The sequence below is a fragment of the Macrobrachium nipponense genome, chromosome 39 (assembly GCF_015104395.2).
Source record: "Macrobrachium nipponense isolate FS-2020 chromosome 39, ASM1510439v2, whole genome shotgun sequence".
NCBI classification, from domain to species: Eukaryota; Metazoa; Arthropoda; class Malacostraca; order Decapoda; family Palaemonidae; genus Macrobrachium; species Macrobrachium nipponense.
In genome coordinates this window covers 59,981,692-60,007,158 of record NC_061099.1, presented here as the reverse complement: position 1 = coordinate 60,007,158, position 25,467 = coordinate 59,981,692, and the positions used below count along the sequence as shown (strand labels likewise).

Below are 25,467 nucleotides of genomic sequence, written 5' to 3'. Positions count from 1 at the left end.
AAGACCAAGCGCTGGTAACTACCTATATGAGGTCATTCAGCGCTGAAAACGACACTGACAGTAAAAAGGTTTGAAAGGCGTAACAGGAGGAAAACCTCTCAGTTGCAATATGAAACAATTGTTAGAGAGGGTGGAAAGTCTGGTGGAAGAAAGAGAATATGAACAGAAGTACAGAAAAGGAAATGGTAGTTTGCAGCCAAGGACCGAAGGGACGCTGCAAACAGTAGCGATTCTACCCCGCAAAAGTTGGGGGGCAACTCTGGGGCAAAGATAATTGTTGGGTGGCCATCATAGGAAAGGTGACTGTAAAAATGATTAAAATTTTGGAAACATTTTGAAACTCATGGAGGAATGAATTTGACTAAAGGTAAAGGTTCATATAGAATTTTGTTTGATTCCTAAGCAAAATAACTGTAAAGCATCCATCTGATATTTTACCTGATTTGCATGATATGAAAATTTAACATTGAAAACTATATATAGTTCCAAACAATACGCAAACATAAAAGAATCGATAGTATGTATAAATATAATACATATTTGAACCAAATAAAGACAGGTCGTAACTATATGAAATGAACAGATATACATGGGGCATGTCATGACAATTCTGAAAAGGTTCAGTTTGACATTCAAAACTATATACGATCCCAACCAATATGCAAATTTTTAAAGAATGTTAAGTTTATGTAATACACATTTGCACATCTTAAAGAAAGGTATTAACTAATGAAATGAACAGACAGATATGGACCATGTCATGACCATTGAAAATGCTGGTTTGACATGCAAAACTATATACAATCCCAAACAATATGCAATTATTAAAGAATGGCAAGTTTGTATAATGCACATTTGAACAAAGTAAGGAAAGGTATTAATTAATGAAATGAACAGACAGATATGAGGCTTATCATGAAAATTCTCAAAATGTTGTTTCGACATTCAAAACTATATACAATTAACAACAATATGCAATTATTAAAGAATGGTAAGTTTTTTATAATACACATTTGAACACAAAATAGATATGGACCATGTCGGGACAGTTCTCAAAATGTTTAGTGCAGTTTGATTCTTCGATTATCATGTCGGCTGTCAAACATATCTATAAAACTAAGTCAATAATCTCAGCCGTTTACTTCCAATTGATAATAATGCAGTGTTACTTAGTCTCTCACTAGTCATTGAATTTCTAAGAAATGCTTTTGGCATTTTCATTTTGGAAAAACTTCTTTCACAAGAAGCACTAGTAACAGGAAGTGTTACAGCTATCAATAGTAACCTGTATAAGCAGTCAAAGGCAGATTAATGAGTGTTAGCAAAATAACCAAATCATGTTGTGTGAATAGTTAGTGGCTATTGTTATATTCAGTAATGATTAATTATATATATATAATATTTCCTTTAAAAAGTTGGGGTGCAAACCAGGGCATGGCCAAAATCTGGGAGGGCAGCTGCCACCTCATGCACCCCCTAAAATCGCCACTGGCTGCAAAGAACCTCAAGTAATGCCTAGAGTGTACAGCGTGAGGTAATGAGGGCGTTACCTCTCCTTACAGGGTACAGAGAAATAACTGAGACAGTGTGTTGCCCGTTGCCACTCGCGTTCACGTTTCCAAGAGCAGGACAACTGGCAAGACACGTGAGCTCTCCCCCTCTATTCCACTCATTCAACGAGAGAACAGTGAATCATGGTCTAAGAGTGCAGTTGACCTCTGTGCCAGCTACTTTGATGAAGACAGACAGTAGTACATTCTATTTTGCACCTCTTGTGACTTGCCTTGAAAATCCATTTAGTATTTATAGCAAAACTCTGCTATAAATGAACACAAAAATCTGATGTCATTCCCCTCGAAACGTAGCAAGACTATATATAGTACAAGGTTTAGAGCCTGTACTCTCTAGACTAGACCTTGATATAGTACTACGCTCACCGACCGTGGCTGTCCATATGTACTTGGCGATATAGTACTACGCTCACCGACCGTTGCTGTCCATATGTACTTGTATGGTTAACTGCATCTCATTTCTTTTATATACTATCCATTTGAAAATATCGAATAAATGATTCAACTTTTCTTACCGTTTCCAGAGAGGGGCGACAGTAAGGATAACATCATCAATGGATCGATTTCAAAGTTTATTTCTTGCGTTAGAAACTGCGAATTCCATGAACTACATACAATACAAGTACGTCTAAAATGCTCCCGATTCTAGAAAAGGTTTGATCTTATTTCATTAAATTTCAATATTAAGTCGTGTTTCAGGCTCAAAGAATGAACTGAATTGCATAATGCACCATAATTATAATATTTATGACCTCATACACATAGACAATAGAGAACTATGTATAATTTATATTTTAGCTCAACTGAATGAATCATACACATAGTTATATTAACGTCCAATACGCATATGTATATATACATTAAAAATATTGGCTTTTAAACCCAGTGCAACATTTCTAGGAAACATTTTGCAGATTTCAGAAACAAAGTGCAGACTAAAAGCAATAATGTATATATATTATATATATATTACATATAAATATACATATATATTATATATTATATATATATTTTATATATATATATATATATATATATATTTATATACTATATATATAGGGGAAACGGAAAGCTGAAACTCCTTTTAGCTGAACAGTTTCGGCCTCCACTGGCCCTTATGAAGAGCTGTTTATTAATTAACGCACAATGTTTACAGTATTTTCAACGTCAAATTTCTCTATAAACTTTGTGCGTTAGTTAATAAAACAGCTCTCGATAAAGGCCAGTGGAGGCCGAAACTGTTGAGCTAAAAGGAATTTCAGCTTTTTTCTTTTCCTATGTGGACTATAACCTCATATATAATTTTTTCTTGAAAAAGAAAGACTAAAGCCTTATATATATATATATATATATATTATACTATATATCTATATATATAATATATAATATATATTAAATATGTAATATATATAAAGATAATTATGGAGTATATAATATTTTATATATATATATTATATTATAGATATTTATTATAACCTATAGATCTATTATATATAATATATATATATATATGTGTATATATATAAAATTGCATACATATTGCAAACAAGAGCTTCGTTAGTCTGTTAAATTAATATCGTTGTATTTGTAGAACACCTAACCATATTACATGTATATATATTTTGATAAAACGCCAAATTAGGTACACTTCTCAAAATAGGTATTAAATAAATCGAAATAGCTGCCAGCAACAACTGTTTTACGATTAATTTGTGTATCGGTGATGTATGTAATATGAAACTGAGAACATAGTTAGCCCAACTTGCCCAGGTTTACATATCACGAATGAGACACCTAGAGATAATAAATTAACACAGCTCACTCTACACGGCTCAGAGAGATGGTTCTTGCTGTGTTGTTTAATGAGCAAGCATACTACAAGGGAAGACGCCCCGAAGGCCATTGAAATGATGCTTGCACTCTCCTGCCCAAGCCTATAATTAGAAGAGCAAGAAAGGCACTATGTCATATCTGGTGAAGAGTTCTAACACACTTGTTACAGTACTACATCAGTACTAGACGTAAGCCTAGACCCCCTCGTATTGGGACCACCTTGACGTGGTGAGGGGCCTTTTGAACCGTAGGAATTTGTTCCCGAGTTCAAACCCAGGAGTCCCAAACATCCTATGATTCTAAACAGTTGGCTTAATTTTTGTGGAACTTTCCACCTTTGCTGAAATTTACTGAAGCTAAATAGTGGGAACCGTGGCAGGACCATCAACTGCCCGATAATGTTCGGACCTGAGTGATATCAGGCGGAACTATTTTGCAGGGCTGGACCACGGATTCCAGGGGTGTCTAGTTTTGTGGAGAGGACTCTCGGCATCCTGTCCGGTTTGCCTATAATGTGATTAGAGTGGGGATGATTGTATTCTGGTAATACTCTCAGTCCTATCAAGCAGGTTTGGCTTACACCTGGGCCACTCTAATCATGTTGTGACATTCCCTGTGGGTAGGGTAGGGACGCGGACATTTGGGAGTCAGTTCTCACTTGTGCCATTAGTGGAAAAATAAACTGCATGAAAGGCTGATGATATCTTTTTAAGGTTTTCAGGTTTATTGTTTTATTTTTTTCCTTTACTTTAATCTTTATGATAGATACGAATAAAGATTCAAGTACCCCTGGACCCTTTGATGGTAGCGAATTGGCACAAATGATGACTCCAGGAACCTCCACTGGCAACCTTCCTCTGGAAAAATCAATCAAACCTTCCAGTGTAATTACACTGAAACCCTATGCTTCAGTACTGAGTAAAGGGAAATTTAGTAAAAATATAGTATTTGAAATAGGACCTGGAATGTTTGAAAACTCCTATGAAATATTTGACTTTTAATTTGGAAGACTCTAATTGACACATTTTTAATGTATATAGAGATATTGTCAAGTGTTGTGGCCGAGAGCCTAAGATTCCCTGAGGGGCGAGGAAAGCTGACAGTGGAATCTGCCTCGGCAAAAGAAAGTGACAAACTAAAGACATTATCTCACCTTGGAGGAGTTAAAGTAGTTTGCAGTACATGCTTTTTGGAATTACTCCAAGGGAATGATATATGCACCCCAGCTTATGACATACTCTGAAGAAAAGCTTGTAAAAGAATTAAAAGATCAAGGTGTAATAATAATTGAAAGAATGAAGAAAATGATAAATGGAGTCCTTGTCCCACTTCCCAATTTAATTGTTACTTTCAATTCCACCCGATTGCCTAGTATAGTGAAAGCAGCCTGGTTACGTTTCAAGGTTAAACAATATATCTCAAGACCGAGAAGATGTTTTCATTGCCAAGAAATCGGACATATGTTGGGGTCTTATAGACAGAAACTACAAGGCAAGCCTGCCACTTGTGTCAAATGCAGTGAATTAGAGTATGGCATATGTAATAAACAAGCCAGATGTATACATTGTGGAGACAGTCATCCATCATCTTCACTTACCTGTGATGTATACATCATGGAAAAAGAAATTCAAACATTAAGGGTAACCGAACGTATCACATTTAGAGAGGCAAAAGAGAGTGTTGAATCAGTATGTTAGACCAGGAATATCCTTTTCTAGTGTTGCTGCCAACCAAAGAAGAAATATCAATGTTACCAAGGATAATGTAAATAAAAAACCAGTGATGACCTGTACTCGTGCCTCTTTGGAGGCGGCGCCAGTGATTGCTGGTGCTACTGCCTCTTCGGAGGCAGTGCCAGTTGATTCTGGCACTCCCGCCTCGTTGGAGGCAGTGCCAGTGATTTCTAGTACTCTTGCTTCTATGGAAGCAGAGCCAGTGATTTCTGGTACTCCTGCCTCTGTGGAGGCTGTGCTTGGGGTACCTGGCACTCCCGCCTCACTGAAGGCTGTACCAGCGTTAAATGGTGCTTCTGATCCTTTGGAGGATGCACCTTTGTCCGATCCTCACACCCCTCCTCAGGCAGCACCCGCTTTGTGTAGTGTTCCTGAGACTGATGACCCTCTGAAAAGGAAGGCAGCCATAAATAATCGGTCTCCTTCCACAAAAAAGGAGCAAGTCAGTAAGCTAAAAAGCTCTTAAAGAAGGCTCCAATCTTACAGCCTCTAAAGGAAAATAAAATTCATTAATTTCCTCCAGTGGAACTGTCAGGGATTAAGAGCTAAATGGGAAAAGTTAAGGCTGCTCATATCAGAAGTGTCTCCTGTTTGTATAGCTCTGCAGGAGACCATGATTGGTAATAATATGTGCCCCAGCCCACGAGAGTATACATCCTATCACTCCACCTATAATTTGAATATTGGAAGCCATGGCGGTGTTGCTTTGTATGTTCGAAATGACACCCCACAAAATCCTATTAGTATCCAATCAGCATTGCAAGTGATAGGTGTGCAGATCCATTTGCAAAGAAAATATACAGTACGCTCTATCTACCACTAAATGAAGCCTTTCCCATCAATGAATTTAAATCTCTTATTCAACAGTTACCACGCCCTTTTTTTATTTTGGGAGATATGAATAGCAGAAGTCCTCTTTGGGGTGACATCATCACCAGTCAAAGAGGAAGGTGCTTAGGTTCCATCATAGAAGGTGAAAATGTGGGGATCCTCAACTCTGGGGAGTCTACGCATTTCCATGTTCAAACAGGCACGTTATCAGCAATTGATTTATCTATATGTAGTGATGACTGTCTTATTGACTTTAATTGGAAAGCTATAAATGATAGATTTACCAGTGACCATTTTCCAATAGTGGTGAGTGTAGCATCAAGTTCTCCATCTTCAAGGCTACCCAAATGGAACATTGGTAAAGCTGATTGGTCAACATTGCAGGAGCACAGCTCAATAGATGACTCTGCAGATGACGCTCTTGACTTTTTGAATACAATAATGTTCTCAGCTGGTCTTCAATCTATACCCAGGACTTTGGGCAAATTTGTTCGCCGACCAGTTCCCTGGTGGACTCGTAAATGCCAGGGAAACTCATAGAACTATGAGGATCTTCCTCACCAGATCCACAGACGAAAATGTTGAGTGTTATCGTGTTGAATTTCGAAAAGCAAGAGCTCATTTTCGCTTGGGAAATCAACAAAGAACGAAAAGAATCTTGGACGATCTTCATATCTTCACTAAATTCGAAAACTCCACTGACTCTAGTTTGGAAGAGAGTTAGAAAAATAGCAGGCAAGTTCACTCCTTGTCAACCTCCAGTTATCAAGATCAATGGTTGCGACATAGCAGACCCCCAGTTAGTGGCAAATGAGTTTGCTATCTTTGCGAAGAAAAATGATGATAGACCCTATTCAGCTCAAAGGCGGCTAATGGAACAGGTCGAAATTGATTTTAATACGATAAGACATGAGGAATACAATGCTCCTTTTACTATGAGAGAATTTGTGTCAGCCTTGAATAAATGTAATGAATCGGCTCCTGGACTGGATGATATAACATATTCAATGATTAAGCATACCCCTGAAAATACCAGACTTTTCATATTAAGCCTTATTAACAGAATTTACTGAGAACATATATTCCCCAAGCTTTGGGAGATGTTAAAATTAATGCCATTCGTGAAACCTGGAAAAGATCCATTCAAGACAGAAAATTATCATCCTATTGCATTGACATCATGCTTGTGTAAGATCGTGGAAAAAATGGTGAACACACGCTTGATGTGGTACTTGGAACGGGGTAAATAATTGTCACCTGCTCAGTGTGGTCTTCGAAGTATGCACTCCACAAATGATGTATTAGTTCGGATGGAATCTTCAATATGTGAAGCTTTTGCCAACAAGCAGCATCACATCACTATTTTCTTTGATCTAGAGAAGGCTTATGATACAACATGGAGGTATGGCATTTTGAGGGTTCTTTATGAATGTAACCTGAGAGGCAATTTGCCCCTGGTTATTAAGGCTTTTTTTAAAAAATAGGATATTTCAGGTTCAGGTTGGAGCAACAATGTCAGATGTGTTCAATCAAGAAGAAGGGTTACCACAAGGAAGTGTTTTAAGTGTAACCTTGTTCGCCTTGGTAATCAATGGGGTTTCTAAAATAATTCCCCCAGATATAACATATACCCTTTTTGTTGATGACCTATCGATTTCCTTTGCAGCATCAAGGATGGCAGTGGGTGAACGCCGCCTTCAGCTCTGCATTGATAATATAGTAAGTGGGCTGAGGTTAATGGTTTTAGATTTTCTACCAGTAAAACAGTAACTATGCACTTTTATCGTATAAGGGGAATCCACCTTGATCCAAATCTATTCATTCACAGGCAGAGAATTCCATGTGTTGGTGAAACAAGGTTTCTTGGTTTGATTTTTGATAGCAAGCTGACCTGGATTCCACATCTGAAATATATTAAGGCAAAATATTTTGCTTGAAAGCAATTGAATTGCTGGAAAAGTCCTTTCTCAACCACTTCGTAGGGGTGGCAGACCTGAACTCAGATGTTGAGATTGTATGGACCCTTGGTCTTTTCAAAGTTAAGTCATGGGTGTGAGGTGTACACTTCTGCGAAGCCAAATAGCCTTAAAATGCTCAACTCAATTCATCTTGGCGGAATATGGTTGTATACAGGAGCATTTAAATCATCTCCCACCGAGAGCTTGCTTGTAGATGCTGGTGAGGTGCCACTGGATCCTTATTACAAGCGCCTGTAGATATTTTAATTTTACCAAGACAGAATTGTCCACTGAGGCCATGTGGTCAATATTTTTAGAACAATCTTTGCAACATGATAACTCGACTGCAGTTTTCACGGATGGCTCAAAGTCAGATGCTGGCGTCGGCTTTGGTGTAGCCTTCCCTGATGTAGAGAAGCGGCAGGTTATCATCTGTTGCTTCGATTTTTACAGAAGAATTATGTGCAATTTTAAAGGCTTTAAAGGAAGTTTTAATTCGGAATGAAAATAATTTTATTATATATTGTGACTCAAGAAGTGTTCTTCAATCGCTGGAATCTTTTAAATTATTCAAACCCTCTGATTTTAGATATATTGGAATGGCTGCTTCTACTGAAAAGAAGAGGGAAAGAAGTAAAGTTCTGTTGGGTGCCTTCCCATGTTGGGGTGGCTGGGAATGAGAAAGCTGACCAACTTGCAAAGTTGGCAGTCATCTCCCCAGAACCCACAAGATGCCTACTACCATATCGGGATTTATATCCTCTAGTAGGTCAGAGAATAAAAAAATATTGGCAGTCCCATAGGGAGGATATTGTAACTAACCAGAAAATGTGCAATATCACGTCATCAGTGTCTCCGTATATGCCAAAGAGACAGGAAACGATGTTGTACAGATTGAGGATTGGACATACAAGACTCACCAATGGGATCTTGATGTCCCGTGAAAATCCTCCATTTTGCGATGATTGTACTGTGTCCCTGACTGTGAGACATTTGCTGGTTGAATGTCCCAGACTTGGGAATTTGAGACATAGGTTCCTATCTTGGGGATGCGATAGAGTAGGTAATTTTATCCTATCTATAATTCTTGGAAAGGGTTGTAATATAGAGCAGTTATATATCTTTATGAGTTCCTCGCTGGACCAGTGGTTGGTTTTTGCGCTCGGCTGCCAATCCGGTGGTCCGAAGTTCGAATCCCGGCTCGGCCAAAGTGGAATCAGAGGAATTTATTTCTGGTGATAGAAATTCATTTCTCGATATAGTATGGTTCGGATCCCAAAATAAGCTGTAGGTCCCGTTGCTAGGTGACCAATTGGTTCCTAGCCACGTAAAAATATCTAATCCTTCGGGCCAGCCGTAGGAGAGCTGTTAATCAGCTCAGTGGTCAGGTAAAACTATGATATACTTAACTTATTTATGAGGGAGGCTGGCCTCCTCAATAAAATTTAGATTATATAATAGAATATCTATGTAAGAATGTGTATATTTGAACAAATATATTTATATAAATATATTTTTAGATTTTTTACATGAAATTAATTTTATATTTAATTCTACTTCCTATCTAAATTTATTTCGGTGTCAATAAACGAGATGTTGTGATACCAGTTTTTAACAGACATAATCAATCATCGTAAGCCTTGAGAAACATCAATGACCGGATGGCTTGAGCAATAAATAGTCAAGGACTTACGCTTACCCAGGTGATCAAATTTATTATTGCCGAGCACAAGTGGACAAGACAAATACATTACAATTCAAAGCCTTCACGTGCTTCGTCTCACATTGATTTCAGAAAAATTCGGCCTTGGAAAACATAAACAATGAGGCTTTGTTGAATCAAAATCTACTTAATTTTATTTGATATTTTAAAATTTGTGTAGATTTTTGGCATTATGCCAAGCACTGGGGCAACTAAGGCCAATCAGCGTTGAAACGCAAATTGACAGTAAAAGGTTTGAAAGGTGTTACAGGAGGAAAACCTCGCAGTTGCACTTTGAAACAATTGTTAGGAGAGGGTGGACAGTGAGATGGAAGAAAGAGAATATGAAAGGAGGTACAGTTAAAGGAACGAAAGTAGTTGCAGCTAGAGGCCGAAGGGACGCTGTAAACAACCTTGAGTAATGCCTACCATTGTACCGAATGAGGTGCACGACGGCACTACCCCCCTAAAGGGAATCAAAATTTACGGTACGGAGGCATTATCCGATAACCTACGTCACGAGTCTGACGCCAAGTTGGAATAAATAACGAAAATCATATGCGACCTCGTGCACCCCTAATTAGTACATAGATATTTATCACGTTTGACAAATGATTTTTTATCATACAAATATTTGTAAAATTTTCTATCTTCTCTTCGCTAACAACTCCATTGATAGATTAATTTAGCAGTCGTCAACAAATTAAGTAATCAAATCAGTCGTGACAAAATAAACAGTCCACACATTCCTATACTAAGCGTTTTCTGTCAGAGAAATCCTCATCGTCTGTGTCAGTGGTCCTCAAACTTTTTGAGGTTATGGCCTACTTTAGATATCTCCAAATGCCCATGGCCCACTACTTCAGATTTAGAATAGGAATTGATAAGTTCAAAATACAACACACATTTCTTGGAACTGGAAGTTTATTACATGTTATTACCATAAAAACAAAATTTTGATTTTCATAAGTTCAATATACAAATATGCACAGAATCGTTTCATGACCATTTTTATGACCTAAAAATTAACTTGAACAATTACTGGGGTAGAATAAGAAAAAGAAAATATATTTATTTTCATATTTTGACATTTACTGTTTATTTATAATTATAGGACCGGGTAAAAGAAAATATACTTTTATTTTTACTTTCATAAATTTAAATTTAAATTCTACATTTTTTTTTTCCGTGGCCCAGTTTGAAGACCACTGGTGTATGATCTCATCTTTACTCGATTCATTTTATTAATTTCTCTTAAAGTTTGATGACTGAATTTAGAAACACTGCCTTGCCTACGATAGAAAGAAATGAACTTTCAGTTTAAATTAATATTCAAAACATATAACTGGCGATAAGGAGGAGGAAGTAGGGCAGACGAAAAAATCAATGATGTATCCGCTCACGAAAATACGGGGAACGAAATCACGAACTGGGAAGGGAAAATTTTCAGTACATATAGCAGTCGACCTCACGACGTACTATCTCCTCAGTTTAGTACTAATTTTTCTGATGAATGGGTATACAAACATGAAATTCGAAGCAGCCTTTTATGAAAAGACCTACATACCTTAGATATTCCGGGGTCAAAGGTGAGATCTTTGATTTAAATGATGAAGCACATGAAGCTAGGGAAAACTATTTTTTTTTTTTTTCACAAGCGATCAGCTGGTCCTTTGCGAACCTTCTGAAGCTCTTCTCAGAGACAAGCCGCCAAGCCAAGGCTACGGGCGAACGGCCAAGTTGCCAACTACTACTGTCAGGGTATTATAAACGCAAACACGATCGGCTGCCAGTTTTTACTAAGAGGAAATTTACGTTGTGGAGAATTGTTTCTCATTGTTTACACAGAAATTCAAAGTAACAACGCTACTATTCGAAATTCAGAGTGTAATGAGCTATGAGGAAAGCAAAGACAAATTTAGTAAGCGAAGCGTCTTTTATCGTTCGTCTGGCAGACGGAATCTTGCCTGGGCTGAAGCCGTAAAAGAAACTTGCCCAAACAGTTGCCTCGTTCTTTCTTATATAATAATAATAATAATAACAATAATAATAATAATAATAATAATAATAATAATATAATAATAATAATAATAATAATAATAATATTTGCTTCACTAGGAGTTAGAAAGTCTTTGGACACATTCTGGTCCGTACTTAATCTGAAAAAGGATTTAGCATCACAGAAAGCGTTTGTCCATATCATAATTCTGATGTATTTCCAAACCAACACTCTATAGTCTATACTTCTAAAATATTTCAAAATGATTCAAAACAAGCGAGAGATTTAGTGGTTATGGTGATATCATTTTGTCATCATGGTTCAGTCATCTGACTAAAATCAACGTATTTTTACCTGCTCAGAACTAAAATCAGATAGAATAATTGATTTGAAAATTAAAAGATGAGAAAGAGGTCAATGAATAAATCTAAATTTTGCATCTAATGAATTCTAGACCACTCTGAGACCTTGTACGTATCACGAAATTCTTACACCTATCAAAAACATTTAGTGAAATAACAGTTTGTAGCCTAGTACAAGGAGTCCATTGTGCTCGCCTCATTCTCTTTGCAAGACCCAAGTAATTGATTTCAGTTAAGTCTTGACTACAACACGACACCTTTATTTCAATATCGCTTCTCTAGAAGTGCAAAGTTTTTCCTCTTACAATTCCCAACGATGAAATCTGGACTACTGTATCCTGAAACTTCAATCTGCAATGGATCAAATATTTTTGCAAAGAGCTCCAGAGGGCAATGGACAATAATGCTGGAATATCTTATTTAGCTGCAGGAAAGTAATCAGTGGCGTGATCGGTATGGTCTTGGCCTGCCACCTTGGTGGCCGCGAGTTCGATTCTCGGGCATTCCACTGGCGGGTTAGAGATGTGTATTTCTGGTGATAAAAGTTCACTCTCGACCTGGTTAGGAAGTCATGTAAAGCCGTTGGTCCCGTTGCTGAATAACCACTGGTTCCATGCAACGTAAAAGCATCATACAAGCAAGCATAGAGATTTTGGAACATACCTGAAGACTTTACTCTGGAAATTTCGAGGCCAGTGGACCTTTTTTATGGGTAGTCGGCGATAAAGTCACAAAAAAAAGAGAGAGAGAAAAAAAAGTCAATTTTGGATAGGGAACAAGTTACAGGAAAAAATGCCAAATTAATTCTTTAGGGTCATTATCTTTATGATATTTACAGTGTTTTGTTTGTTTTTACGGTAATCCCCAACGTGTTTTACTAAACACGCCACAAAGGTGGATACAGGGATACATACTATGTTGAAAACCTTGGGGGTCACTATCTAGTAAAGATTAATGTGACATTTTTTCCTGGCCGACTTTTTTTTCTGACTTTTTTTTTTTTTTTTTACCACGATTCGTTTTATGGACACTTCTTGATTTAAAACATGTTATGAACCAAAATTAGATTTTTTTACAAGTGAACTTCAATTAAGGAAATACACTTGAACAAACAAAGTATTTTATGAGAGCCTAATAATTAGACAAATGACGTTTTTCTTCTATCATGAACCACGGCCTAACTAACTGCGCATACAGCTTTTATTACAATGAAATGATTATAAATTTGTGCGTTATACTCCAATTCATCATAGAGGCTGTAAAAGAACCTTTTAACCTGAAATTCTGGTCATGATGCTTACCAGAAAGTTTGTAATAATACTTGGCTACCCACTGAAATGACCCCCAAGGCAGCTGTTAGTGTTGCAATACCTGTCATTTCAAACGCTCCCTCAGGAATGGAAGGATACTGACGAAGAGACGTTTTACAGGCAAAGCGATCATGATATAATTGTAGAAATAATGGATTCCAAGATGAGGGAAGCTTCAGTGACAATTCCACTCTTGCAGGTTTCGAATTAGCAGATATATTCGAAGATTCAATGGATGATCTCACTGTTGATTATGTGATAGAAAGAGACGTAACCCAGAAATGTTGCCTAATCAGTTTTGATGAAGAGTCGGTAAAATAGTTCCGTGGTAACTGAAAGGGCAAAGGATAAGAGAGGGGGTTAATCACAGTGGTACCAAAATATATTCGTCTTTAAACATGCAAAAAAAAATTGGTAGGGAGAAGAATCCGAATCTTTGCAATATTTTGGATAAAAAAAATCTTGCCAAGAAAGTGACCCTCCCTCAAAGGTTTTAATTTGGTTTAGTACAAGCCCGTTGGGGATGGCCGTAAAAAAAAAAAAAATAAATAAATAAATAAAATAAAAATAAAATAAACTGTAATATAAAGAAATATTAGTCGTAGATAACGACCCCCGAAATTTGCTTGGGGTCACTATCTAGGAAAGAATAGAAAAAAATAAAACTGATTTGAGTTGAAGGTTAGTCGTCAGTTCTCAAACTTGTGATGTAGGGTTTTCATTCCATTGTTAATAACTCGTGCCGAAAAGGGCATATTACCAAAGCGCCTCAGTGGCATGGTCGGTATGGTGTTGGTGTGCCACCTCGTTGGTCGCGAGTTCGATTCTCTGGCCTTCCACTGAAAGGTGAGAGATGTGTATTTCTGGTGATAGAAGTTCACTCTCGATGTGGTTCCCGTTGCTGAATAACCACTGGTTCCATGCAACGTAAAAACACCATATAAACAAACAAACCGAAGCGCGTATTCAGAATTGAAACCTTGTTCAAAAAGCGCGACAAAACATGCCATCAAAAGAGCGGCGTTTGTTTCGTCTTCACCAGATTTAATTGGGAAAATATTCTTTCCACACAGGGTGAAGAGTGTGGCAATACAAGGAGGCCACACATGACATCAGACGATAAACTAAACATGGACTGACCATTTCCATCTAATATAGTCCTTAAATTATGCCAAATTTCAAGTACTTCCTGAGAAAGCATGGGATGCTTGGTCTCCTTTGACCAAATAAGGCCCTCCATTCTTCCTGTAAGTCATCAAGCTGATGCTCAGACACTAAAGAAAGAAAGTTCAGGGCAAGTTTAATGATGGACTTCAGCTGTCTTTCAGTATTGTGGCTCCACGTTGAGCAACATAGAAATGACACTGTCTTCTTATAAACGAAACCTCTCGCATATCTGACAAGAAAGTTGAGAAAAGAACATTAAGCAGTCTGACCGAAACCTGCTTTCATTTTCCCCTAGATTGTCTGATTCAGGACTTTCTGTACATCATTTTCAAGAATTCGGAGATTTTCACATTTTCATTTCAAGCTTTGAGTTAATTTTTCCAAGATCTTAAAGATTTTTCCAGCGCTGGTAGCACCGTCCGTTAGTGCGCGGGGGGGAACAGGAGATAAGGTCTGGTTAACGAGCTTATGATACACATTTCAGCCGCTCTTTTGATGTAAAAAAAAAAAAAAAAAAAAAAAAAAAAAAAAAACTCGCTTCCCTGAAAAACTCGACGCACTTTTGACATGGGGATTCGCGTTTTCGTAAAACGCCGGTTGGAAAATGATACTGTTAAGTAACCATTTGCGATCGTCAGCTAAACAGAAATGAAATGATTTTAAATTCACAATGGACATGAAATAGATTTTGTGATATTGTGGCTATGAAACCAAGTTCTCGTATCATTCAATAGTTTTATTATGGTTAACTGATAAATTTACCAGAGTTTCCGCAATGTAATATAAAACCTCTCTTTATTCTTTCATTACGAAATATAGTAAGAACATTTCCGCATATATATCTAATATACGTCAAGTACCACAGTTTACTGTCAAACTCAATAGCTTAGGAAAGCAAAATGCCTCTTAATTTACACTTCGAGGGCTACATCTGAAATATTCAGCGTGGTTATTATTATGAAAGGTTCTGAGCAACAATTTCCCCAACCAGAGAAAAAGCCGCCATAGCCAAACCGAGAATGAGAAGCAAGAAAGGTCCTTGTAAGTGAATGATGGTGAGAGATCGTATAATCTGTTCTTCCTCATCTGTAGGTAACTCCTCTGATGCTGCCTGTTGCTCTTGGAACTTTTTCTGCCTCCTCTGACTCTCGAGCCTGGCTTCGTTCAAGGTGTCAACTCCCCATTTTTCATAGAGTCCTCCCTGTGGGAAAACAGGTGCTGGATCATCTCATCTAACCTTCACTTTTCAGTTATCTCTTTCCTCCTTTTCAACACTTCCAAGTTTGTACGTACTTCCCTTCGGTACAAACCCCGCATGTGTGTGTGTGTCCACCTTTGTCAGAGTTAGGGATGCACTGATACCAAATGTTTGGCCGATACCGATACCAACTTTTAAAGCCGATACCGATACCTGTTACCTCCATATTACTGTTATTTTAGGGAATATATATTGTTACTAAAATCATTCTTGTTCTCTGGTTATTGTATATTAAAGGTTCAAAAGTTGAAAGGTCATATAAATTTCACTGAAAAAGAACATCAAGTATAACTATTAAGTATTTAATCCCTTTATTACCTGGACATAGTTTAGTTTATATTATGGCTACCATTAGAAAATTTGTAACAATTTAGGTATGTAGTGATTACTCGAATTCATTGGGTGACGAGGAATCTGAAATGACTATACTCTGTTTTTTTCCATCTGTCCATCCGCCTGTGGTGTTTGGCCATGGTAACACTGCGTTCCGGGCTTTAAATAATATCCTATTTCGAATATTAACGGTGTATTTCGCATACAGTAAATTATTAAAGCACTTTTCAGTTGCAAATGTACACCAAGATATCCTTTTCTTTACCTAAAACTTACAAATAGCGTAACTATTTAAAGCCCGGGACGCAGTGTTACCATGCACGACCATCACAGGCTGATGGACAGATGGAAAAAAAACAGAGTATATTATGTGCTTTTATTCTGAGTTTTAATTTATATATTGGCTAGAAACAGTTAGCAGACTCATTTATTTAGATTATAAAAGGTTCTAGTTTGTTGGGTTTTATTAATGTATCGATTTTAGGAAGCCTAGAAGGTTTTTAAATTCCTATAGTAATGACCAAAGTATCGGCCAGAAATTCACTGATACCGATACCGATACTACAAACCTAGCCGATACCGACACTTGGACACATCCCTAGTTCAAAGTTCAGGGTAAACTTAAGCACGAGGATATATAGTTTATTAATGTAATAATTTGTCGACCACGCAATATAGATGTGGGTGTATATAATACTTTGATCCTCGAGGGGCTAGTACTAAACACGGCGTTCCCAAGGTGCTTCAGCCATGTTTAGTACTAGCTCCTCAGAGTAAGTGACAAAGGTGGATACATATTGGGTTAATACCCTTCATTTCAAACTATCCTCTTTTCATTCTTGCGAACAAAACCAGTTGTAAACATTCAGACCCATTTTGTCTCTTACGTTAACTTTTTCACCCTTCCGCTGTATTTCTGAAATTTTCACCCCTCCTGATTCACTTTATACTACACCGACAATTCATCTTGAGAGCCTCTATCTTTGATTACTTAAAAAATAGAAAAGGGTTGACATATTCTTTCATAAGCTTTGCAGAATTGTTTTCATCTGTTTCGTATTACATACCCTCGCCCCATAACGCGACCCACAATCCCGAGGCATGGTCTACAGCGTTGTTTTATTGATTTGGGGGAGGGGGGGGGGCGGGGGGGTGCCGACAGGGATGCCCACCTCGTGTATAGGTGTCAAGCTTTAGGAGCTGAAGTATTTTCTCTCATTAAAGTCTTCATTACATTATAGTAGTCTTCTATAACATGGAAGAAGGATTTGCAATGTAATTATTACTGTCTTGCGAGAGCACTCTTCATCAGTACATAATATTTTCCACTCACACACACACATATTTAAGATATGCAGTCTTTTTACCTCAAGAACAGCTATCATGAGCCTGTCCAACTGGGGTCTGAATGGAGCGTCAAAGGGGATGGGCCAGGCAGCAAGTCCAGGCAGAACGTTTTCCCTTCCGACGTACAGCTTCGTGCTTCCGTCTGCTCTGGTGAAGTACTGGGCAATATTTTGTTCGATGTATCGCTTCCCGTCCATGTAGGCTTCACTATGAATAATATAAGATAACTGATAAGAATTTTCGATGCCAAACGATTCACATCTTGTTCAGTGAAATTGAAATAGACTTACAGACAATTAAATAAAGAACGTGGACCAATGCAGCATAAGAAAAGCCAGCCGATTACCTACCAAAGATAAAAAAAAGTGACATCCACAGAGTGACAAAATATGGCCATGCAGAGACTGTCACAACCCAGTAAATGGCAATGTTATGGTGAAGTCAGAATCATTTCATGTCTGTGGTTTTTATAAAGAATTTGACTGATATCCTAAATTTTAACAGATGTCTTCGACTTTACAAGAGGAAATGGAGAATTAGACTCTCAAATAACTTACTTATGGTCGGCGGCTCTTTGAAGTCCTTCCATGACTGAAGGTCCAACATCCATTAATCGAGCAAGAGTCTGGAATTCCACGGAATCTGACTGTTGAAAAAATGCTCGGAATTCCGCTCCGTAGGGGGGAGAGATTACGCTGAAAGGAAATTGGATAGTGTACCCAAAAATATATAAATGGATGTAAAAAGACAACACCAAATTAATTGTATTTTTTTTCCTGTAATGGTAACGTGTGAAACATTGGTTAATGATTTATAAGCAATTGTTGTTTCGTCTTTTAGTACAGCTGCAATGAATGTGAATTTATTACAAGGTAGAGCCTGCAGATTAGGGTATTAGTGCCGTAGACGTTGTTAAAAACAAACAGACGTTATCTTTTCATGTTGTGTTATATATGTAGGTGTGCAGGATATCTCTCGGCTACTTTAATTTAAGCGTGGTCACAAATAAGAGGAACAGTCATCTTTTCGAAAGTGACCGACGACGACACTGCAGGAAAGCCAGATCGTGGTAACATCCTAATGGGATGATTATTGCCTTCGTTACTGAACATACTCAAGATATTTAAGCGTGCTCGCATAGATAACCTGTCTCCCACAAAAATAAACAAACCTGTCCACAGTCTTGATTAGGTCCTCTATGGTTTCAGCCCTAGGTGGGTACTTGGGCAAGGTTAGATACGCAGTGAGGTTTCCCCTGTAGGCCGTCCCGATGATGAAAGCGAAGACGAGCCACGTAGTCATCAGGATACGCACAGAGGCGGTCATGGGCAACCATTTGGAAAGGGGCTGAGATAAAAGGGTGCCGACTATCACCTCTGCCACGAAGCCAGTCCTGATCCTCTTGGCTTGATAGAGCGAATGGCTGATACGGTTTAACTGGAAAGGAAAGATGAAAATGCTTCACCTCCTTTCGACTGGTTTACAGTACATTCTGTTTATTTTGTTTAAAAGTAGCTACTAATCATCCAGTTTAAAAATAGTTACTAATGACTGAAAACTCTAGATACTAGCGATTTCTGCTTTCTAGTATAAGAATAGATTTCGACTAGATAATAGAACTAATTTGCGAAGAATTATGAGAATTTTTTTTTATACATTTCAATGTGCAAAATGAGTCTATTTGTCTCTACAACAAACCAGTTCAGTGATTGATCTTTGTTTCGGTGTCATTATCGTTGGAATTCATAAAAAAGTTGGTATGAAATGTAATTTTAATGTGGTATACAGCGCGGTAAATTTACAGGATATTAAAAATGCGAAACATGATCACTTATATCTGAAATAAAGAGCTGTTTTCCATGATCTTACCATGAACAACAAAACAGGTACTACGAGCAACACAACCAAAATGGCCACCCAGACAGCATCAGCCAGAGGGTAATAAAGGCTTTCCCATTTGGGGCTTAGCTGTGGCTTAGAGGCGCAGAAGGCCATGGAAGCGAATTCGTATGTGTAGGAGTAATCGTAGCGGTCCATTCGTTGGGGGAACACGAAATGGAAGACGGTGGCCATGAAGGAGGCTCTCTCCGTCACTCTCTGGGCAACCTGAAGCAGAAAAAAATAAGACGGGAAATTTTTTAGTCAATTTGCCTGCTTAATTTCTTAACAAAAATAAGATATGTATGTAGGCAGTCCTCAGTTTACGATGGGGGTTCCGTTCTTGAAACGCATTATAAGCTGAAAATAGTCGTTGGAAATCGTTAAAAATCCTAAGAAAACCTTACTTTTAATGCTTTGGGTGTATTAAGAAGTACGTAAACTTCATTTTTATTGCTTTTTCTATAAAAAAGCCTTCAAATATCGATTATTTTGCCTTTTTGGAGTCATATTCTTCTGTCGTATTGGCGTCGCCAGCGTCTTAACCCTGGAACGTGCGTCATAAACCTGGAAATAATTTCTGATGAATATAATTGAAAACTGTTGTAACCTGGGAACAGCGTAAGCCGCAACCGTCGTAAACCGGGGAGTGCCTGTACTTAATGTATCTACTTAATTTTATGTGATATATTCCATAGCTAGGGGAATCATGTTGAAATGTGTCTTCTTTAACCTTTTCTTACTTATGAGAAGATATATTAGCCATCGAAATACTTAAATTACTTGGCTTACTTATCACTAACAGGATAAAAGTGATTTTTACAATAAGAACTGACATGGCAGTCAACCTGATATAAATGTACATGTTATATTTGCATGGTGTGTGACTAATAATATATTGAAATATGTGATTAAAATGGAAGAAACCTTCCTTTATGAATGCTGAACCATACACATGCTAAATCTATGTGTGTATAGAATAGAATAGAATATATAGAATTTAGGTCAAAGGCCAATGCTGGGACTTTTGAGGTCGTTTATTGTTGAAAAGGTAATTGACTTTGGAAAGGGTTGGAAACCTATAGCAGTTGCCATATGAATCAACTGTTAGGAGAGAGTCGAAAGTTGGATGGAAGAAAGATTATGAAAGGTGATACAGTAAAAGGTTCATTGAAAGTGGTTGCAGCTAGGGGCCCAAGGGATGCTGCAACGAACCATAAGTAATGCCTAAACGAGGTACACTGACAGCACTAAACACTTATGGAGTATGTGTATATAGCTGCAAGTGTGATGATCTGCTCTCACTCACATGTCCTCACCTCATCCCAGTTTTTCGTCGGAATGTTGTAAACCTTGAAGTTGAGGGCTTCCGCTATAGCTTTGAGAAGCATAGCATCGGTGCCCTTGTAAGTCTCGGTAACTGTTCCGTCTTCTGGGTTTTCGGTCTTTATGGTAGTCCAGTAAGGTGCATAGGTCAAGGCCGTTATGTTTACGGTTGCTCCGTAGAAGCTGGAATGCATCTCGTAATCAGTGTTTAAGGGATTTAGCAGATGAAGATGATCCAGAGTTTCAGAATTATTGTGTAGTTTGGCACCACCGCTTTTACATGTTTTTCATTTCAAGTGGTAGTCATAATATGGTCTTACTATTTTGAGATTCGTGTATACTTGAAAGTATTTTGCATCTATCTGTCTATACCTTATGAATAAGTATTGCAATATGTATAAGCTAACGAAGATAGGCAAGCAGTTTCATTAGCAGAAATAATGGTACCTATAACATTGAGTTAATGCTGCTTTTTATCACTAGCATATTTGTTCTCACATAAAAAAAGCCATTTATGGTATTAACAAAATTAGATTAAATTTTGCCAGTACTACGTTGAAGCTTTCTTTCTTATTATTATTATTATTATTATTATTATTATTATTATTATTAATTGTTATAAATTATTTCTTTGATAATATTCAGATCGCCATGGAATTTGGAAGAGTTGTATCCCGTTGTCCCTTGAGTAATTGAACTAAATGATTAAAGTACTGACCGACCTTCAAAATCGCAAGATCAGAAAATTGGCTAAAATCGTCGTAAACTGTAAGCAGTAGTGTCTGTTGCTTCACAGCTATGAGATAATCTGTATTTCATTATGAATCCTTGAGGTAATCAGATCAAGTGCAATAAAGGTACAAGAAAATCACAAGATGTAAGAAGTGTTTAAGGTAATAGCAAAGAAACCCAGAGTTTATGAATTTAGGACAGGAATTAATGCTAAAATAATTAAGATTACTTGATTGCCAAAAATCTCCAAAATCATTTTGGCCAAAGGTGAAATGCAACTTAGAGTAGACTTACTTGGAGTACTTTTCTGGAAACAAATGTGTTTGTCCAAATGGAGTAAATCCTCTCTTGTTTGTCCACGAAGCAATTCGAACGACAACTGCTCCAGAACTGCTGTAGGGCAGGTAGTTATAGATGTTCCACCTGCTAACAATTTCTATTCTAGCAAAGTGTTATGACAAATTTGCTGATGCAGTTGATTATATATATATTAGAGATGTATCGGATGTCTGAAAATGGGATTTGCGGATGCGGATATCAATTTTTAAAAATTTGCGGATGCCAGTCTTTTAAATTTCTGGAAGCAGATACATTGTAAATCTAAATAATTTAGATATAGTGTTTAATTTTTGAGACGGGTTTCAATCATATAATTCAAAGTTATGTGTTACCACATAATATTTGATGTACTAATTGAAAGTAGAAACGTAAGTGATACTCATGTATGCGTGTGTATAATTTCATGTGAATGTACAAACAGTAACAGTAAATGACATAAAATTACTAAAACAAACATGCTTTACAACTAATATGCTATAAAATTAATATGTTATAACAGAGCTATTTGTAAAGTATATACTGCATGAAATGTGTACTAATTGTGTATCATGTATAAATGATATACATATAAGTATGAACTATTGAACACTGAGCAGGGGGTGCTATCCGCATATCCGCATTCTCAAACTATGAATGCGCATGCAGATGTTGCTTGCAATGCTAATGCGGATGCGGATGTTGAGAAATTGTCAATGCTGGAGTGGATTTATATTAAATTTAGATAAACCATGGATGCAGATATCCGATACATCTCATATATATATATATATATATATATATATATATATATATATATATATATATATATGTATATATATATATATATATATATATATATATATATATAATATGTATATAATATATATATATATATATATATAATATATATATATATATATATATATATATATATATATATATATATATATATATATATATATATATATATATATATATATATATTATATATATATATATATATATATATGTATATATATATATAGGTATATATAATAGATTCTTTATGACTAGTCCTAGATTTTTATCAGGGATTAATTTTGAACCGTTAACAGATCCTTTTGTATGATGTTTGGTTGCAGGAGTCGGAAGGAATAGGTACCATGATTATGAACCACAAATTAAGGTAGAATAAAATTTGAGAAGAATGAATGTAAATCGCAACATGTTAAGAAACGAAAGTGTAAATGAAAATTCGAAAGGGATTTTGATAAGGACCTTAATGATAGTGATGATAAATTCAGTGGATGCAGCTTTTTATAAAGCATATATATTAATAATAATATTGAGGCTATTAGAAGGGAAGTAAAGTCATGAACAGTGTTCATGTACTATAAGTGTAAGACAAATAGGTATTGGGAATCGGGGAAGGGGGGAGGGGTTAAAGTCCAGGGGTGATGAGGAGGAGGAGGTAGTGTTAAGGTTAGAAAGAGTGAGCATTGTTCTTAAGATGGAAGAAGCCGCATCCTCAGTGAAAATGAAATGAATACAGTAAACCTTCCGAATTCGTGGACTCACTGATTCGCGGATTTCTCTTTGGAACATACTATATACACATTATTCGTGGAAAGTTCACCTATTAGCGGTATTTATTCACTTATTACTGTTTTTCATATAATTTTTATGACTAGATGCACATTTTGTGATAAAACTGTTATTTATAGTGTTTTATTGTGCGTTTGAACTACCAAAATAGGCAGTTCTAAGCATTTTAGAGTTGTTTTTAAGTATTTGCGGATTTCAGCGAATCCGGGGGTCCACTACACTCGGTAATATTATCATTATTACTTGACCTTATGTCACGAAGAGTCATCTCAGCATTAATGGCTATTGCGTTCATCATGGAGAAAGTCCAGTGCTCCTTCAGGAGAGACTGGAGAGATGACAGAGGGAGACCTGTTACTAAGAGAAGCCTCGAAGACCACACATGGAGTCGCCCTTGGAGCGAATGGTCCGCGAAAGCCCTGATGAAGTTTAGGTCTTCGCTTACAACTACAACCATGATGTTCCATGACAGTTGGCGGAACTGGGGACAAAGAACAGTTTTAGGACACTTTCATTATACACACCTGTATATATATATATATATACTATAGTATATATATATATATATATATATATATATATATATATTATATATATATATTGTATGTATGAGAGTATGTCTCACGTTTACGTGTGATATTTTCATACTGACAAGGACCAAGTCACAAATATTTAATTTCGAAAGTACTATACCTTGGTAATATCACACTTGCACCACTAGGCCTTTGGTCCAGATACGGTGAAAACTGAGTAAAGATATAAAGGAAAGTTGCAAACTCTATACAAAGTGAAAAGTGTAACTTTCAAAATTACAATCACCTTTCTTGCTTGCCGTATTAGTCCAGAGAAGTCGTCCTGTGTAGAATTGGCTTGTCTTGAGACCTTAAACACTCCGTATCCCCAGGACAAGTCTTGACGAAGCAATTTCTGTGGAAATTCACATTGCAAAAACAGTAATGATAAAAGAGGAGCATTTTTGGCAATTATCTACAAGATTGCTGTTATATTGTCCAGTAATAAATTTTAAGACGTGGACGTCAATGATTCTCATTTAAATCAAAGTCATTTTTGGCAGTTGTATGAGAATCATCATGTATGAAGTGTATCTTTTTAAATAAATCATTACAATTTATCATAATATGACAGGAATTATTCAGTAGAAGCTGAAATATGATCAAATATGCAATCGAAGAACGCTCAAACTGTGCAAGCAATGCTTTGAACCAGAATAGACCTAACTGGATACGTCTGCCCATGCCTGACATTTTCCTAAACTTCTACTAGAGGAAGTTACAACTACACTTCCATAACTAGGAACACCCACAAGTTGCTCTGACAAAACGGAATATGACTAAAATGAAAACGGCCACTTAAGGACCTTGCTAACCTGCATGACAGCGAGAGACTCGGTTTCTTTCTCTTGGACTATAAACAGAAGAGCGTTTGAATGTCTCGGAGCCGCTGCCAGTACGGCTTGGATGACTGCGGCACCATCTTTGAGCAGAGTCTCAGCGGTCTCTGGGAAATCACCAGAATTTTGACATTTATTTAAAAACTTCAACTCCATTACGTTGTTTATAAGACAGTTTGTTATTTATAGCCGTTTTTAAGTTACAAGTAATCGGTTTTAAGAATGTTCGTGGTTTGGGAAATATTTTGCAAACGAAGCTTAGGCCTTTAGTGCATCTTGAGATACATAGCTATTATCTGTTGGGTAGCGAAGGCCGTCAAAGTCATTTGTCAATATTAATGAAAATGTACATAGATACAAAGCAACATCCTTATTTACAGTATGATTGTTTCAGAAATTAAAACTGACCCTAGGTTAACTGATAATATTAAACGATTTTCTTTCCTAAACTTTAAACAACATATCGATAATATTCAAGTCTGAATTTAAATGCATGACTATATATAATCATTTATCCTGATTTAAAATGCTCTCGGTACAGACTTACTGTTGGTGTGACGGCTGAAGGGTTTTCCCGCGTTGCTGAAGACAAAGACATAATTCAGGCTGAAAACCACAATCAGGAAGGACCTCAGAGTCATTTGGTGGATCTAGCTATCGCAGCCTGCGACAATATAAAAGATATAAAGGAAATAATACCACCGTCTTGCTCTTTTATGTGTATGTTTTTTATGCGGGAAAGTTCTAGTATCTAAGTACAGTTTTATAATTGTACGGTGCAGTGCCGAATCAAGACCCTTTGGGGCCCTTAGGT

At 36.9% G+C, this 25,467-nt stretch overlaps 3 protein-coding genes across 4 annotated transcripts in view; 1 reads left to right on the top strand and 2 right to left on the bottom strand.

The window, feature by feature from the left end:
• The window catches only part of LOC135210370 (solute carrier family 22 member 20-like), a 33,137-nt gene extending 21,783 nt beyond the window's left edge, over window positions 1–11,354 (bottom strand). The window contains exon 1 of the mRNA XM_064243277.1: window positions 11,196–11,354. The gene's annotated coding sequence lies outside the window, so the exon portion shown is untranslated. The remainder of the gene's footprint in view (window positions 1–11,195) is intronic.
• The window catches only part of LOC135210371 (organic cation transporter protein-like), a 203,408-nt gene that overhangs the window by 85,064 nt on the left and 92,877 nt on the right, over window positions 1–25,467 (top strand). The window lies entirely within an intron of this gene.
• Window positions 12,254–23,714, bottom strand: LOC135209929 (ionotropic receptor 93a-like). Its single transcript, XM_064242663.1, has 9 exons — window positions 23,491–23,714; window positions 21,635–21,781; window positions 20,602–20,791; window positions 19,274–19,510; window positions 18,576–18,841; window positions 17,962–18,099; window positions 17,425–17,665; window positions 15,455–15,667; window positions 12,254–12,340 (listed from the first exon to the last, which is right to left on the bottom strand). The coding sequence occupies exons 1-9, from the start codon at window positions 23,697–23,699 to the stop codon at window positions 12,254–12,256; spliced, it is 1,728 nt and encodes a 575-aa protein (XP_064098733.1). The 5' UTR covers window positions 23,700–23,714.

What these genes read in the sequence shown, in the direction of transcription:
- LOC135209929 (XM_064242663.1), bottom strand. Translation starts at nt 23,699, where the DNA reads ATGGTTGTAGTTGTAAGCGAAGACCTAAACTTCATCAGGGCTTTCGCG. An exon ending in ATGACTCTTCGTGACATAAG is followed by an intron (nt 21,782 to 23,490) that starts GTCAAGTAATAA and finishes ACACTTTGCTAG; the next exon opens with AATAGAAATTGTTAGCAGGT. An exon ending in TTTCCAGAAAAGTACTCCAA is followed by an intron (nt 20,792 to 21,634) that starts GTAAGTCTACTC and finishes GATGCATTCCAG; the next exon opens with CTTCTACGGAGCAACCGTAA.